The following is a 19,245-nucleotide window of genomic DNA, read 5'->3' on the forward strand; positions in this document are numbered from 1 at the left end:
CCCACCATGGTATATAGTATCATAACCCACCATGGTATATAGTATCATAACCCATCATGGTATATAGTATCATAACCCATCATAGTATATAGTATCATAACCCATCATGGTATATAGTATCATAACCCATCATGGTGTATAGTATCATAACCCATCATGGTATATAGTATCATAACCCATCATGGTATATAGTATCATAACCCATCATGGTATATAGTATTATAACCCATCATGGTATATAGTATCATAACCCATCATGGTATATAGTATCATAACCCATCATGGTATATAGTATCATAACCCATCATGGTATATAGTATCATAACCCATCATGGTATATAGTATCATAACCCACCATGGTATATAGTATCATAACCCACCATGGTATATAGTATCATAACCCATCATGGTATATAGTATCATAACCCATCATAGTATATAGTATCATAACCCATCATGGTATATAGTATCATAACCCATCATGGTATGTAGTATCATAACCCATCATGGTATATAGTATTATTACCCATCATGGTATATAGTATCATAACCCATCATGGTATATAGTATCATAACCCATCATGGTATATAGTATCATAACCCATCATGGTATATAGTATCATAACCCATCATGGTATATAGTATCATAACCCATCATGGTATATAGTATTATTACCCATCATGGTATATAGTATCATAACCCATCATGGTATATAGTATCATAACCCATCATGGTATATAGTATTATTACCCATCATGGTATATAGTATCATAACCCATCATGGTACTATGGTATATAGTATCATGACCCATCATGGTATATAGTATCATAACCCATCATGGTATATAGTATCATAACCCATCATGGTATATAGTATCATAACCCGTCATGGTATATAGTATCATAACCCATCATGGTATATAGTATCATGACCCATCATGGTATATAGTATCATACCACAGTAATAATTGTGTGTGTGTGTGTGTGTGTGTGTGTGTGTGTGTGCAACAGGACCTGTGTGATATGACCCTGACAAGAGGATCCTTCACCTATTCCAACGGTGAAGAGTACCATGGGGAGTGGAGGGAAGGCAAGATCCCTCTATCCCTTTATCACTTTATCACTTTACTAATCCCTCTATCACTTTTCTCATCCCTTTATCACTTTACTCATCCCTTTATCAGTTTACTCATCCCTCTATCCCTCTATCACTTTATCACTTTACTAATCCCTCTATCCTCTTTATCACTTTACAAATCCCTCTATCACTTTACAAATCCCTCTATCACTTTTCTCATCCCTTTATCACTTTACTCATCCCTTTATCACTTTACTCATCCCTTTATCAGTTTACTCATCCCTCTATCCCTCTATCACTTTACTCATCCCTTTATCACTGTACTCATCCCTCTATCACTTTACTCATCCCTTTATCACTTTACTCATCCCTCTATTAGTTTACTCATCCCTTTATCACTTTAGTCATCCCTTTATCACTTTACTCATCCCTTTATCACTTTACTCATCCCTTTATCACTTTACTCATCCCTCTATCCCTCTATCACTTTACTCATCCCTTTATCACTTTACTCATCACTCTATCAGTTTACTCATCCCTTTATCACTTTACTCATCCCTCTATTAGTTTACTCATCCCTTTATCACTTTAGTCATCCCTCTATCAGTTTACTCATCCCTTTATCACTTTACTCATCCCTTTATCACTTTACTCATCCCTTTATCACTTTACTCATCCCTCTATCCCTCTATCACTTTACTCATCCCTTTATCACTTTACTCATCCCTTTATCACTTTACTCATCCCTCTATCCCTCTATCACTTTACTCATCCCTTCATCACTTTACTCATCCCTCTATCAGTTTACTCATCCCTTTCTCACTTTCCTCATCCCGCTTTCCCCTATCACTTTACTCATCCCTTTATCACTTTACTCATCCCTCTATCACTTTACTAATCCTTCTATCACTTTACAAATCCCTCTATCCCTCTATCACTTTACTCATCCCTCTATCACTTTACTCATCCCTCTATCACTTTACTCATCCCTTTATCACTTTACTCATTCCTCTCTCCCTCTCTCACTTTACTCATCCCTCTCTCACTTTAGTCATCCTTTTATCACTTTACTCAACCCTTTATCACTTTACTCATCCCTTTATCACTTTACTCATCCCTCTATCCCTTTATCACTTTACTCATCCCTCTATCCCTTTATCACTTTACTCATTCCTCTATCCCTCTCTCACTTTACTCATCCCTCTCTCACTTTAGTCATCCTTTTATCACTTTACTCATCCGTTTATCACTTTACTCATCCCTTTATCACTTTACTCATCCCTCTATCACTTTACTCATCCCTCTATCACTTTACTCATCCCTCTATCACTTTACTCATCCCTTTATCACTTTACTCATTCCTCTCTCCCTCTCTCACTTTACTCATCCCTCTCTCACTTTAGTCATCCTTTTATCACTTTACTCATCCCTTTATCACTTTACTCATCCCTTTATCACTTTACTCATCCCTATATCACTTTACTCATCCCTTTATCCCTTTATCACTTTACCCATCCCTTTATCTCTTTACTCATCCCTATATCACTTTACTCATCCGTCTATCACTCTACGTATCCCTCTATCCCTCTATCACTTTACTCATCCCTCTATCCCTTTATCACTTTACTCATCCCTCTATCCCTTTATCACTTTGCTCATCCCTCTATCCCTTATAGCTGGTCTCAGACAATCCTGCAGGTGAAGAAGCCGGTGTGGGGGTCCTGGGCTGGCGTGGTTACACGGTTACACGTAATGCCAAATTCTCTAAAAGGATTAACATTAAATCCTCTGGCAATAGCTCTAGTGGACATTCCTGAAGTCAGCATGCCAATTGCACGCTCCCTCAAAACCTGAGACCTCTATGGTGTTGTGTTGTGTGACAAAACGGCACATTTTAGAGTGGCCTTTTATTGTCCCCAGCACAAGCAGCACCTGTGTAATGATCATGTGATTTAATCAGCTTCTTGATATGCCACACCTGTCAGGCGGATGGAATATCTTGGCAGAGGAGAAATGCTCACTAACAGGGACGTAAACACATTTTGAGAGAAATAAACTTTTTGTGCGTATGGAACATTTCTGGGATATTTTATTTCAGCTCATGAAACATGGAACACTTTACATGTTGCGTTTCTACGTCTACTCGGTATAAATACAACATTTATGTTTGCCAACAATACACGTCAGACATGAAAGTAAAGTTAGCAGGTACTTTACATGCTCCATTCCCCCTCTGGATGTATTTCTCACTGTGGCAGCCTCAGGTGTCTGGAGGTTTCAAACGAATCAAAAGTCTCAACTCAGTGCAGATGATTGCCTCTGAGTAAACAGCAGAGAGGAGTGGTAGGCTGTAGCCGAAGGGTGTGTCGTCTACTAATTCTAGGTCAAAAACAGAATCCGTATCCACCGGCAATTCTCTACAGACTATATACCATCTGCTGTCATAGTGACAACACACATACAAATACACAAGCAAACAAATACACACAAACACACACAGCCGCGTAATATCCACATTAACGCTACACTGACTTAACCAGTATTTGCAGTTTGACAAAAACACGAGACGTCATGGTAACCCCAGAGATAAAGGATGCCATAATAACTAGAGAACAAGTTTAGAGCTATTTTAGAAAACCGTTCTGTTTAACTGATAACATATGGTGGCTTCAGAGAGGTCAGAGGTCATTTGGTGTGTCTGGTGTGTTGTTTAGTTCCCTTGTTGTAAGGGTGATTGATCTGTTTGTATTGACAGGTATAGCTAACAGGTTGAAGTGGGACACACAGGAGACAGGCTGACTGATGGCATATCTTTTAGCATCTTTTATCATCCACCGTTCAAGTCTTTTATTAGCTAAGAAAGACAACTTTGAGAGAGATGTGTGTGTGTGTGTGTGTGTGTGTGTGTGTATGTGTGTGTGTGTGTGTGTGTGTGTGTGTGTGTGTGTGTGTGTGTGTGTGTGTGTGTGTGTGTGTGTGTGTGTGTGTGTGTGTGTGTGTGTGTGTGTGTGTGTGTGTTTGGGGGGGTCAGTGCACTAGGACTATTGATTGATATAAAAGCCGACAAATTCAGCTAAAGCAAAATTAGCATGGCAACCGTGGCAACCGTGACCTAACAACAAGATTGGCCTCGACGACGCGACGCAAATAACCGTTCACCAGATGAAACTCTGAACTGATTTCTGGAATCAAACTAGACGAAATGAGAGACGGGCAGCTTGTAAGTACAGTAGTGTACACAATCTATTAGCTGGTCAGAAGCTTGGCCTTTAATTAGTGCTTTTATTGTTTTAGACTGTGTACTTTTTATTTTCCACATTTTACGGCTTCTTGTTTGCTTTTAATTATTTTCAATGTATTGTTTTAATGTTAAGTGTGTTGCTATTTTTAATGCACTTTAAGTACAATTTTAATTGGATTTTATTTGATCCAGTAGCACTACTGCTTTAGCTAAACTAGTAAGGCTAATCAAATCAAATCAAATTTATTTATACAGCCCTTCTTACATCAGCTGATATCTCAAAGTGCTTGTACAGAAACCCTGCCTAAAACCCCAAACAGCAAGCAATGTAGGTGTAGAAGCACGGTGGCTAGGAAAAACTCTAGAAAGGCCAAAACCTAGGAAGAAACCTAGAAAGGAACCAGGCTATGAGGGGTGGCCAGTCCTCTTCTGGCTGTGGAGATTATAACAGAACATGCCCAAGATGTTCAAATGTTCATAAATGACCAGCATGGTCAAATAATAATAATCACAGTAGTTGTCGAGGGTGCAGCAAGTCAGCACCTCAGGAGTAAATGTCAGTTGGCTTTTCATAGCCGATCATTAAGAGTATCTCTACCGCTCCTGCGGTCTCTAGAGAGCTGAAAAAAGCAGGTCTGGGACAGGTAGCACGTCCGGTGAACAGATCAGGGTTCCATAGCCGCAGGCAGATCAGTTGAAACTGGAGCAGCAGCACGGCCAGGTGGACTGGGGACAGAGAGAGAGAGAAAGAAAGAGAGAAAGAGAGAATTAGAGAGAGCATACTTAAATTCACACAGGACACCGGATAAGACAGGAGAAGTACTCCAGATATAACAAACTGACCCTAGCCCCCCGACACATAAACTACTGCAGCATAAATACTGGAGGCTGAGACAGGAGGGGTCAGGAGACTCTGTGTCCCCATCCGTATTACTCTGTACAATAGGGGAAATTAATTAGTTGTAAAACTAGGGGGAAATTAAGTAGTTGTAATGCTATGGGGAAATGAAGCAGTTGTAAAACTGGGGGGAAATTAATTAGTTGTAATAGTAGGGAAAATTAATTAGTTGTAATACTAGGGGAAAATGAATTAGTTGTAATACTAGGGGAAAATGAATTAGTTGTAATACTAGGGGAAAATGAATTAGTTGTAATACTAGGGGAAAATGAATTAGTTGTAATACTAGGGGAAATTAATGAGTTGTAATACTAGGGGAAAATGAATTAGTTGTAATACTAGGGGAAAATGAATTAGTTGTAATACTAGGGGAAATTAATGAGTTGTAATACTAGGGGAAATTAATGAGTTGTAATACTAGGGGAAATTAATGAGTTGTAATACTAGGGAAAATGAATTAGTTGTAATACTGGGGGGAAATTAATGAGTTGTAATACTAGGGGAAATTAATGAGTTGTAATACTGGGGGGAAATTAATGAGTTGTAATACTAGGGGAAAATGAATTAGTTGTAATACTAGGGGAAATTAATGAGTTGTAATACTAGGGGAAATTAATGAGTTGTAATACTAGGGGAAATTAATGAGTTGTAATACTAGGGAAAATGAATTAGTTGTAATACTGGGGGGAAATTAATGAGTTGTAATACTAGGGGAAATTAATGAGTTGTAATACTAGGGGAAATTAATGAGTTGTAATACTGGGGGAAATTAATGAGTTGTAATACTTGGGGAAATTAATGAGTTGTAATACTAGGGGAAATTAATTAGTTGTAATACTAGGGGAAATTAATGAGTTGTAATACTAGGGGAAATTAATGAGTTGTAATACTAGGGGAAATTAATGAGTTGTAATACTAGGGGAAAATGAATTAGTTGTAATACTAGGGGAAAATGAATTAGTTGGGGGGAAATACTGGGGGGAAATGTTTGTGTGTTGTATATATCTTGCTTGGAAACAACTTGTGGCATTGATAATAGTTCTGTCAAACTGTCAAGTCATTTCGCATACATTATTTTCGTTCAGAATGTTTTTGACAGTTCAGGAATTTGACCTTGATCATGTGTGTTAGAGAAACATGGGATAGAAATACACTTTCTCATGTTCTTTAAGTTTTAAATTGTTGCCATTTCAACCCCCTTTCCCTGTGTAAGACGACTAACGTCCTGGCTTGACAAATCAAATGGAAATGTATTGGTCACATACACATGGTTAGCAGATGTTATTGGTCACATACACATGGTTAGCAGATGTTATTGGTCACATACACACGGTTAGCAGATGTTATTGGTCACAAACACATGGTTAGCAGATGTTATTGGTCACATACACATGGTTAGCCGATGTTATTGGTCACATACACATGGCTAGCAGATGTTATTGGTTACATACACATGGTTAGCAGATGTTATTGGTCACATACACATGGTTAGCAGATGTTAATGGTCACATACACATTGGTTAGCAGATGTTATTGGTCACATACACATGGTTAGCAGATGTTATTGGTCACATACACATGGTTAGCAGATGTTAATGGTCACATACACATGGTTAGCAGATGTTATTGGTCACATACACATGGTTAGCAGATGTTATTGGTCACATACACATAGTTAGCAGATGTTATTGGTCACATACACATGGTTAGCAGATGTTATTGGTCACATACACATGGTTAGCCGATGTTATTGGTCACATACACATGGTTAGCAGATGTTATTGGTCACATACACATGGTTAGCAGATGTGATTGGTCACATACACATGGTTAGCAGATGTTATTGGTCACATACACATGGTTAGCAGATGTTATTGGTCACATACACATGGTTAGCAGATGTTATTGGTCACATACACATGGCTAGCAGATGTTATTGGTCACATACACATGGTTAGCAGATGTTATTGGTCACATACACATGGTTAGCAGATGTTATTGGTCACATACACACGGTTAGCAGATGTTATTGGTCACATACACATGGTTAGCAGATGTTATTGGTCACATACACACGGTTAGCAGATGTTATTGGTCACATACACATGGTTAGCAGATGTTATTGGTCACATACACATGGTTAGCAGATGTTATTGGTCACATACACAAGGTTAGCAGATGTTATTGGTCACATACACATGGTTAGCAGATGTTATTGGTCACATACACATGGTTAGCAGATGTTATTGGTCACATACACATGGTTAGCAGATGTTATTGCGAGTGTAGCGAAATGCTTATGCTTCTAGATCCGACAGCGAGGTAATATCTAACAATTCCACAACAAAACCTAATATCTAACCAACATTCAGTGGACCTCAGTCAGTGGAAGGAAGCCTTGTGAAATCTCAGCGACCGCCTCTTACTTGGCTGGCTTCCAGACTGAGATTTGGGGGACACAAATCCCATGTCAACACCGTACGGCCCTCACACACACACACGCACGTGCAGATACACACACAGACACACACATTAAGGGCTTAGAAGTAAGCATATCTCTGTAAGGTCTACACCTGTTGTATTCGGTGCATGTGACAAATACAATTTGATTTGATTCCGGAAGGCTCTTAACTGTATTTCGTCTAGTTTTACCTCGCCGTCCAAATCTCATTAAAAAACAAACTGAACTGAGATTAGAGAGAGGAGGTTTGCGTAGTCATAGTGACAGATGGCACATCTAAATTAGTCAATCTACACCACTAGCTGGCAGCCCTGTGCTCTTTCATCCCATCCCCTCCCTCCCTCACCCTTTCCTCTCCCTCTCTCACCTCTCCCCTCACCCCTCTCTCACCCCTCCTCCTTCCACTCCTCTCACCCCTCCTCCCTCAACTCCTTTCAACCTCTCCTCCCTCCACTCCTCTCACCCCTCCTCCCTCCACTCCTCTCACCCCTCCTCCCTCCACTCCTCTCACCCCTCCTCCCTCCACTCCTCTCACCCCTCCTCCCTCACCCCTCTCTCACCCCTCCTCCCTCCACTCCTCTCACCCCTCCTCCTCCACTCCTCTCACCCCTCTTCCCTCCACTCCTCTCACCCCTCCTCTCTCACCCTCACCCCCTTCCTAAATCCTAATACTGTGTAATATTAATTTAGTACACTAGTATCTGGCAGCAGAAAACCACCCTCATCTCCCTCACTCACTCACCCTCACCTCCCTCCACCCTCCCCCTTCCTCTCCCTCTTTCACCCGCACCTCCCCCCTCTCCCTCCCCCTTCTGCTCCCTCTCCCTCTCTCAATCTCACCTCCCCCTTCCTAAATCCTAATCCACTGTGTTCACTTGTGTGCTCCGCTTCTTTACGTTCAAACGTATTGCTGCCCAAATACCTACTGAGCAACGAGAAGCTCAGAACATTTCACCTGACCTCATTCAGTGGACCTCATTCAGTGGACCTCATTCAGTGGACTTCATTCAGTGGACCCCATGCAGTGGACCTCATTCAGTGGACCTCATTCAGTAGACCCCATGCAGTGGACCTCATTCAGTAGACCCCATGCAGTGGACCTCATTCAGTGGACCTCATTCAGTGGACCTCATTCAGTGGACTTCATTCAGTGGACCCCATGCAGTGGACCTCATTCAGTGGACCTCATTCAGTGGACCTCATTCAGTAGACCCCATGCAGTGGACCTCATTCAGTGGACCCCATGCAGTGGACCTCATTCAGTGGACCTCATTCAGTGGACCTCATTCAGTGGACCTCATTCAGTAGGCTACAACTGGGAGAAGGCTGTATTCTACAATACACACAGGTGTAAAATACAGTGTGTTGAGACTTGGCTTGAATGCCTCCTAGAGGGTATTTGTTAAATCTCCGTAGACTGACAGGACAAAACATCTACAATATAAACTTTTTTTTTTTTTTACTCGCTACATTTTTTTACTCACATTCTTTGCTAGTAGTGACAAGGCAGCCTGTTTGTTAAGTTCCAAGTACATACAGAGACCCTGAGATCGGTATGTCTTAGAGCAAGAAAATGTTTTAGTCCTACCTCACTGTTAAATTACTTTCGATCCAACTGCCCACGAAAAGTGTCATTTTCTTTCACTACACATGTTACAGAGACCCTGAGATGTGTGTTTGAATAGAACATGCCTAGAACTCCCAAAGAAACAACAGTCTAGAAGTTAACAAGGACCAAGGAAAGACAGGCGGCCTCTTTTCAACTTCCAAGAAAATTTGGAAGCCCTGAGAGTTGTATTTGAAGCAATACATTTTTTTCCTGACCCAAACACCCCATGACAAGTGATGTGGGTTTGAGTAGACCGGCCTGGAACTTCTAAATACAGACAGACAGATAGATAGATAGATAGATAGATAGATAGATAGATAGACAGACAGCTAGACAGATATATAGACAGACAGATAGACAGACAGAGACAGACAGACAGACAGACAGACAGACAGACAGACAGACAGACAGCTAGATAGACAGACAGCTAGACAGATACATAGACAGCTAGATATACAGATTGATAGACAGATAGACAGACAGATAGACAGACAGACAGCTGGATAGACAGCTAGACAGATATATAGACAGCTAGATATACAGATTGATAGACAGATAGACAGACAGATAGACAGACAGCTAGACAGATATATAGACAGCTAGATATACAGCTAGACAGACAGCTAGACAGACAGCTAGATAGATAGTTAGTCAGACAGCTAGATAGACAGTTAGACAGACAGATAGATAGACAGCTAGTCAGACAGCTAGACAGACAGCTAGACAGACAGCTAGACAGATATATAGACAGACAGATAGACAGACAGACAGAGACAGACAGACAGACAGACAGACAGACAGACAGACAGACAGACAGACAGACAGACAGACAGCTAGATAGACAGACAGACAGCTAGACAGATACATAGACAGCTAGATATACAGATTGATAGACAGATAGACAGACAGATAGACAGACAGACAGCTGGATAGACAGCTAGACAGATATATAGACAGCTAGATATACAGATTGATAGACAGATAGACAGACAGATAGACAGACAGCTAGACAGATATATAGACAGCTAGATATACAGCTAGACAGACAGCTAGACAGACAGCTAGATAGATAGTTAGTCAGACAGCTAGATAGACAGTTAGACAGACAGATAGATAGACAGCTAGTCAGACAGCTAGACAGACAGCTAGATAGACAGCTAGTCAGACAGCTAGTCAGACAGCTAGTCAGACAGCTAGATAGACAGCTAGTCAGACAGCTAGTCAGACAGCTAGTCAGACAGCTAGATAGACAGCTAGTCAGACAGCTAGACAGACAGCTAGACAGATAGATAGATAGATAGATAGATAGATAGATAGATAGATAGATAGTTAGACAGACAGCTAGATAGACTATTTTGAAGCTCTAAGTACTGACAAAGACCCTGACTCCGGTTGTAAGGTATTTGGAACAATTGAGTGTTTATTTATTCAATAAAGGTTAAATAATTAAGAACAAGTTCTTATTTACAATGATGGCCTGGCTAACTGGTAACTAACTAACTAACTGGTAACTAACTAACTGGTAACTAACTAACAAACTGGTATTGTCTGTCCCCCAGGTCTGAGACATGGTCTAGGCCAGTCACTAACTGGTTTGTCTGTCCCCCAGGTCTGAGACATGGTCTAGGTCAGTAACTAACTGGTTTGTCTGTCCCCCAGGTCTGAGACATGGTCTAGGCCAGTAACTAACTGGTTTGTCTCTCCCCCAGGTCTGAGACATGGTCTAGGCCAGTAACTAACTGGTTTGTCTGTCCCCCAGGTCTGAGACATGGTCTAGGCCAGTAACTAACTGGTTTGTCTCTCTCCCAGGTCTGAGACATGGTCTAGGCCAGTAACAAACTGGTTTGTCTGTCCCCCAGGTCTGAGACATGGTCTAGGCCAGTAACTAACTGGTTTGTCTGTCCCCCAGGTCTGAGACATGGTCTAGGCCAGCTGACGTTAAGTGATGGGACGTGTTACACGGGTCAGTTCGAGAACGGACTCTTCAACGGCTGTGGGATGCTGGTCTTCCCTGATGGATCCAGGTAACAATGTCTCACCATTGCTATTTCACCTTTGACCCTGCTAATGACATTACAACTGTCTGACGTCTAAAACGCCGGCTGTGTCTAAAATGACACCCTGTTCCCCCTTATAGCACCTTTCTTTTGACCGAGGCCCTGAGTTGTAGGGCGAAGGCAAAGTGTTGCATTAGATATCTCCCCTGATCATTTTCTTCATTTCTGTTACTTCTAACTGGAAAAGGCTTGAATTCCTGACCACGTCCATGTGATTTTGCAAACAGATGTTCTCTTAGTGTTGTGATTTTAGAAGCAACAGGCGACGCTTTTCTCAAGATCCAACTCTACTCAGATGTCACACAAAGTCATCTGGGACGCAATTTATGTTGCTTGCAACGTGATTATAACGAACCTCCTTCACCTTGAGAGCAAAGCTTGATTGAGATAATGAAGTGTCAGTAGCTTTAACGAGGATCTCGGCAACGGCACGCACTGCGCGGCTGAAGTTAAACGAATCGCTGCACAAATGGACTTTTTGTTGCTCTGTATTGTATTCCGTGTCACAGAGCACGCAGCAGCCCTGGGTTGTGAGAACAGGAGAATGGATCAGTCCATCAGTGAAGATTCCACCCACCTCAGGTCAAGGTTCTCTGCTTATATTTGTCTGTGTTCTGACAGCATTCTGTTCTTGTTCCAGACTTCTTGGTGACATTTCTCAGCTGAATGATATCTATTATATGACAGCATAGCTCAATCAACAGTTATGCACCAGACATACTGCCTAACAAATACATTTTTGAGAATCCACTCAAAACAAACTTAACACAATCAGTGTGCAGAAAAAAACTCCTTGACATTGGGGTCCTATTCATTATGGTACGCAATGAAAAACACTTTTAAATGCTTTGCTACAGAAAACTAATATCAGAATGTTACCTGGTGATATGGTGCTGCTAGTGAAAGACAACATAGTCAGAATGTTACCTGGTGATATGGTGCTGCTAGTGAAAGACAACATAGTCAGAATGTTACCTGGTGATATGGTGCTGTTAGTGAAAGACAACATAGTCAGAATGTTACCTGGTGATATGGTGCTGCTAGTGAAAGACAACATAGTCAGAATGTTACCTGGTGATATGGTGCTGTTAGTGAAAGACAACATAGTCAGAATGTTACCTGGTGATATGGTGCTGCTAGTGAAAGACAATATAGTCAGAATGTTACCTGGTGATATGGTGCTGCTAGTGAAAGACAACATAGTCAGAATGTTACCTGGTGATATGGTGCTGCTAGTGAAAGACAACATAGTCAGAATGTTACCTGGTGATATGGTGCTGCTAGTGAAAGACAACATAGTCAGAATGTTACCTGGTGATATGGTGCTGTTAGTGAAAGACAACATAGTCAGAATGTTACCTGGTGATATGGTGCTGCTAGTGAAAGACAACATAGTCAGAATGTTACCTGGTGATATGGTGCTGTTAGTGAAAGACAACATAGTCAGAATGTTACCTGGTGATATGGTGCTGCTAGTGAAAGACAATATAGTCAGAATGTTACCTGGTGATATGGTGCTGCTAGTGAAAGACAACATAGTCAGAATGTTACCTGGTGATATGGTGCTGCTAGTGAAAGACAACATAGTCAGAATGTTACCTGGTGATATGGTGCTGCTAGTGAAAGACAACATAGTCAGAATGTTACCTGGTGATATGGTGCTGCTAGTGAAAGACAACATAGTCAGAATGTTACCTGGTGATATGGTGCTGTTAGTGAAAGACAACATAGTCAGAATGTTACCTGGTGATATGGTGCTGCTAGTGAAAGGCAACATAGTCAGAATGTTACCTGGTGATATGGTGCTGCTAGTGAAAGGCAACATAGTCAGAATGTTACCTGGTGATATGGTGCTGCTAGTGAAAGACAACATAGTCAGAATGTTACCTGGTGATATGGTGCTGCTAGTGAAAGACAACATAGTCAGAATTTTACCTGGTGATATGGTGCTGCTAGTGAAAGACAACATAGTCAGAATGTTACTTGGTGATATGGTGCTGTTAGTGAAAGACAACATAGTCAGAATGTTACCTGGTGATATGGTGCTGCTAGTGAAAGACAACATAGTCAGAATGTTACCTGGTGATATGGTGCTGCTAGTGAAAGATAACATAGCCAGAATGTTACCTGGTGATATGGTGCTGCTAGTGAAAGACAACATAGTCAGAATGTTACCTGGTGATATGGTGCTGCTAGTGAAAGACAACATAGTCAGAATGTTACCTGGTGATATGGTGCTGCTAGTGAAAGACAACATAGTCAGAATGTTACTTGGTGATATGGTGCTGCTAGTGAAAGTGAACATAGTCAGAATGTTACTTGGTGATATGGTGCTGCTAGTGAAAGACAACATAGTCAGAATGTTACCTGGTGATATGGTGCTGCTAGTGAAAGGCAACATAGTCAGAATGTTACCTGGTGATATGGTGCTGCTAGTGAAAGACAACATAGTCAGAATGTTACCTGGTGATATGGTGCTGCTAGTGAAAGATAGCATAGCCAGAATGTTACCTGGTGATATGGTGCTGCTAGTGAAATACAACATAGTCAGAATGTTACCTGGTGATATGGTGCTGCTGGTGAAAGATAACATAGCCAGAATGTTACCTGGTGATATGGTGCTGCTAGTGAAATACAACATAGTCAGAATGTTACCTGGTGATATGGTGCTGCTGGTGAAAGACAACATAGTCAGAATGTTACCTGGTGATATGGTGCTGCTAGTGAAAGACAACATAGTCAGAATGTTACTTGGTGATATGGTGCTGCTAGTGAAAGACAACATAGTCAGAATGTTACCTGGTGATATGGTGCTGCTTGTGAAAGACAACATAGTCAGAATGTTACCTGGTGATATGGTGCTGCTAGTGAAAGACAACATAGTCAGAATGTTACTTGGTGATATGGTGCTGTTAGTGAAAGACAACATAGTCAGAATGTTACCTGGTGATATGGTGCTGCTAGTGAAAGACAATATAGTCAGAATGTTACCTGGTGATATGGTGCTGTTAGTGAAAGACAACATAGTCAGAATGTTACCTGGTGATATGGTGCTGCTAGTGAAAGACAACATAGTCAGAATGTTACCTGGTGATATGGTGTTGCTAGTGAAAGACAACATAGCCAGATTGTTACCTGGTGATATGGTGCTGTTAGTGAAAGACAACATTTAAAGACAGCATACAGACAACCGAGTTAAAACAAAGGTTACAGTTGATACACAGTGGGTAAACGGTTAATACACAGTGGGTATACGGTTAATACACAGTGGGTATACGGTTAATACACAGTGGATGTACGGTTAATACACAGTGGGTAAACGATTGATACACAGTGGGTAAACGGTTAATACACAGTGGGTAAACGGTTAATACACAGTGGGTAAACGGTTAATACACAGTGGGTAAACGGTTAATACACAGTGGGTAAACGGTTAATACACAGTGGGTATACGGTTAATACACAGTGGGTAAACGGTTAATACACAGTGGGTAAACGGTTAATACACAGTGGGTAAACGGTTAATACACAGTGGGTAAACGGTTAATACACAGTGGGTAAACGGTTAATACACAGTGGGTATACGGTTAATACACAGTGGGTAAACGATTGATACACAGTGGATGTACGGTTGATACACAGTGTGTATACGTTTGATGCACAGTGGTTGTACAAATGTATAGTATCAGTATAAATATGTCAATATTCAGAGAGATGAACAGAGTGCAATGCAGTATAGTGCAGTTATTTAGAGTACAGTTCAGTGATGGCTTGATGCAGTGTGCAGCATCGAGTCCATAGTCCTTTAGTCTCTATAGGCCAGGTAGCTGGTTGCTGAGGGCCACAACCCGGGGGAATAAACTTTTCAGGTGGCAGTTTTGGTCATGAGTGACCTGAACCGCCTGCCAGAGGGGCAGTTTTGGTCATGAGTGACCTGAACCGCCTGCCAGAGGGGCAGTTTTGGAGGAGGGGGTGACCGGGTGGGAGGAGTCGGCAATGATCTTTCCTGCACACTTCCTTGCACTGGAGTCGAGCAGGACCTCGATGGAGGGAAGGTGGCAGCCGATGACCCTCTCTGCAGAACGGACAATGCATTGCAGTTTGCCCTTGCAGCGGGCAGATTCAGGCCCAAACCAGACGGTGATAGAGGTGAGGATGGACTCGACGATTAATGCATTAAACCGGCTCAGGATTGACTGGGAGTTCTTTCACCTGCCGCAAGTCATACATCTGCTGCTGTGCCTTCTTGGCGACCTCTGTGATGCTGTCCTCCCATTTGAGGTTGTGGGAGATGATAGTGCCCAGGAATTTAAGTCATTCAACTGTGCTAACAGCTGAGCCATCAGTCTAGAGGCGGAGAGATTGTGGGGGGCGTTTTCTAAAGTCAACCACCATTTTCACGGTTTTGTCTGTGTTGAGTTCCAGGATATTGCGACTGCACCGTGCCATTAGCCGGTCGACCTCTCCATGGTACATGGACTCATCGCCTTCGATGATGAGACCGACCAGAGCTGTGTCTTCTGCAAATTTGAGAAGTTTGACAGATGCGCTGTTGGAGGTGCAGTCATTGGTGTAGAGTGAGTAGAGGCGAGAGAACACGTCCTTGTGGCGCTCCAGGGCTGAGGGATAAAGAGTCTGAAAGGTGTTTTCCCAGCTTCACGTGTTGTTGGACAGGAAGTCAGTGTCCCACACAGATGGAGCTGGACATGTCTTGTAACAGTTCTGGGATGATGCTATTGAATGCTGAACTAAAGTCCACAAACAATATCACTGCATATGTCTTTGGGTTATCCAGGTGTTTGGTGATGTAGCGTAGGCCCATGTTTTGTGAGGTAGCCTAGCGGTTAACATCGCTTGGCCAGTAACCAAAAGGTCTCTGGTTCCCTGAGCCGACTAGGTGAAAAATCTGTCGATGTGGCCTTGAGCAAGGGACTTGCTCCTAAGTCGCTCTCGATAAGAGGGTCTGCTAAATGACTCAAATGTAAATGTTGACAGCATTGTCCACAGACCTGAGCATTTCTTATTGGACAAACCCAGTTAGTTCCTCCCTGTTTCCGTCTGTGTTCTTCCGTTTGGTGCCTAATGAACACACCCCACTGTTTGTGCATCTGGGTGTCTCTTGCAGGTACGAAGGAGAGTTCATTCAGGGGAAGTTCCAAGGCGCAGGCGTCTTCAGTCGTTTTGACGGGATGAAGTTCGAAGGAGAGTTCAAGAGTGGATGTGTGCAGGGATACGGTAAACAGTAGAATCTCAGCAACACTCTCTTTATACTTCTCTTATAACTTTGAACTAAACAAGTTAATTCTCTCTCTCTCACTGTTAAATGACACAACTCACTTTGTGAAAGGAATCTGTAGCAGGGTCTTTTTAAATGATTCTGTATATTTAGAGGGGGGGTTTAATGTGTAGCAGTAAGGTTAGGTTCCGGTTTAAAACCTCTACGGGATCGGTGGAGCTAACGTAGGCTAATGCGATTAGCATGAGGTTGTAAATAACAAGAACATTTTCCAAGACATAGAAATATCTGATATTGGCAGAAAGCTTAAATTCTTGTTAATCTACAACATTTTGAACAGAAATGCAATGGTTCATTGACTCAGTCTAAAACTTTGAAAATACACTGCTGCCATTTAGTGGCCATAATCTAAATTGCGCCTGGCCTGGAATAATACAATATGGCCTTTCAAATATGATTGTACAAAACAAATACAAAAAAACACATGTTTTCTTCTTTGTATTATCTTTTACCGGATCTAATGTGTTATATTCTCTTACATTGATTTCAAATTTACACAAACTTCCAAGTTTTTCCATTCAAATGGTATCAAGAATATGCATATCCTTGCTTCAGGTCCTGAGCTACCGGCAGTTAGATTTGGGTATGTCATTTTAGGCAAAAATTGGAAAAAAGGGGCGGATCCTTAAGAGGTTTAAGTTAATTACATAAACCTGAACTTGAACTTAAACATGACCTTTGCAGGTATGCTGACATTCGCTGACGGAGGTCTGGAAAGAGGGGGAGGAGGAAGAGGAGGAGGAAGAGGAGGGACGAGCCACGAGGGTCTGTTTGAGAGAGGCCAGCTGGTGGGCAGAGAGGGGTGCCAGGGCACGGTGCAGCGGGCACAGGGGGCAGCCGCCAAGGCACGGGCGCTCTCCATGTGACCTGCAGCTAGGGTGCGCTACTCAGGGAGCACTTCACTATCATACTCACACCCTTCTTTTTCTTCATTCATCTCATTCTGTTCTCTGTCTTTACGGTTATACTCCTCTGTACACAGTGTACAAAACATTAAGAACACCTTTGCTCTCAGAACAGCCTCAATTCGTCGGGGACCTGGATTCTACAAGGTGTCGAAAGCGTTCCACAGGGATGCTGGCCCATGTTGACTCCAAATGCTTCCCATAGTTGTGTCAAGTTGACTGGATGTCCTTCGGGTGGTGGACCATTCTTGATACACACAGGAAACTGTTGAGCGTGAAAAACCCAGAAGCGATGCAGTTCTTGACACACGCAAACCGGTGCGCCTAGCAGACTCCGACTTTTGATTGTCTCTATTAAAAAAAGGAGGATCCCATCAGCTATCTGTAGGCTAACTATATTTATTTCTCAACTCTCCTAATATTAAGCATATTGCTTCGCTTTACAATCGGAGTAGCCTACCTGGCTGGCATGAAAATGAACCGCGGGAAAAGTGCCTTCCGTTTGCTATTCAAGTGCATATGGCTGACATGTATATGATAATGGCCCATTCTAAACCAAAACTAATCTCACACAAAAATGATTTAGCATATGTAAAGACAAGATTAAATTGAGAATAGTCTGATGGGTGACAATATTATCCCTTATGAATGATGCCCAGTGTGTGCAATCTAAGGCAAGAAACAGCACATGCATTTTTTGGGGGACTTTTATTAGATCCTAGTGGCATGCATCGTGTGGTCTAGCCCATAGGCCTATATGTTTTGATAAGGTTTATTAGATCCTAGTGGCATGCATCGTGTGGTCTAGCCCATCGGCCTATATGTTTTGATAAGGTTTATTAGATCCTAGTGGCATGCATCGTGTGGTCTAGCCCATAGGCCTATATGTTTTGATAAGGTTTATTAGATCCTAGTGGCATGCATCGTGTGGTCTAGCCCATCGGCCTATATGTTTTGATAAGGTTTATTAGATCCTAGTGGCATGCATCGTGTGGTCTAGCCCATAGGCCTATATGTTTTGATAAGGTTTATTAGATCCTAGTGGCATGCATCGTGTGGTCTAGCCCATAGGCCTATATGTTTTGATAAGGTTTATTAGATCCTAGTGGCATGCATCGTGTGGTCTAGCCCATAGGCCTATATGTTTTGATAAGGTTTATTAGATCCTAGTGGCATGCATCGTGTGGTCTAGCCCATAGGCCTATATGTTTTGATAAGGTTTATTAGATCATAGTCGCATGCATCGTGTGGTCTAGCCCATAGGCCTATATGTTTTGATAAGGTTTATTAGATCCTAGTGGCATGCATCGTGTGGTCTAGCCCATAGGCCTATATGTTTTGATAAGGTTTATTAGATCCTAGTGGCATGCATCGTGTGGTCTAGCCCATAGGCCTATATGTTTTGATAAGGTTTATTAGATCCTAGTCACATGCATCGTGTGGTCTAGCCCATAGGCCTATATGTTTTGATAAGGTTTATTAGATCCTAGTGGCATGCATCGTGTGGTCTAGCCCATAGGCCTATATGTTTTGATAAGGTTTATTAGATCCTAGTCACATGCATCGTGTGGTCTAGCCCATAGGCCTATATGTTTTGATAAGGTTTATTAGATCCTAGTCACATGCATCGTGTGGTCTAGCCCATAGGCCTATATGTTTTGATAAGGTTTATTAGATCCTAGTCACATGCATCGTGTGG

General features: G+C 42.0%; 1 protein-coding gene across 1 annotated transcript in view; it reads left to right on the plus strand.

Annotated features, from left to right (window-relative positions):
* Positions 1 to 18,936, plus strand: part of LOC129843026 (MORN repeat-containing protein 4-like) — a 20,621-nt gene extending 1,685 nt beyond the window's left edge. Inside the window, exons 2-5 of the mRNA XM_055911755.1 lie at positions 1,013 to 1,091; positions 11,198 to 11,312; positions 16,471 to 16,580; positions 17,326 to 18,936. Of these exons, the coding sequence (XP_055767730.1) occupies positions 1,025 to 1,091; positions 11,198 to 11,312; positions 16,471 to 16,580; positions 17,326 to 17,507 (474 nt within the window). The 5' untranslated portion in view covers positions 1,013 to 1,024 and the 3' untranslated portion in view covers positions 17,508 to 18,936. The remainder of the gene's footprint in view (positions 1 to 1,012; positions 1,092 to 11,197; positions 11,313 to 16,470; positions 16,581 to 17,325) is intronic.
* Positions 18,937 to 19,245: the final 309 nt, after the last annotated feature.

The sequence above is a fragment of the Salvelinus fontinalis genome, unplaced genomic scaffold (assembly GCF_029448725.1).
Source record: "Salvelinus fontinalis isolate EN_2023a unplaced genomic scaffold, ASM2944872v1 scaffold_0090, whole genome shotgun sequence".
Lineage (NCBI taxonomy): Eukaryota > Metazoa > Chordata > Actinopteri > Salmoniformes > Salmonidae > Salvelinus > Salvelinus fontinalis.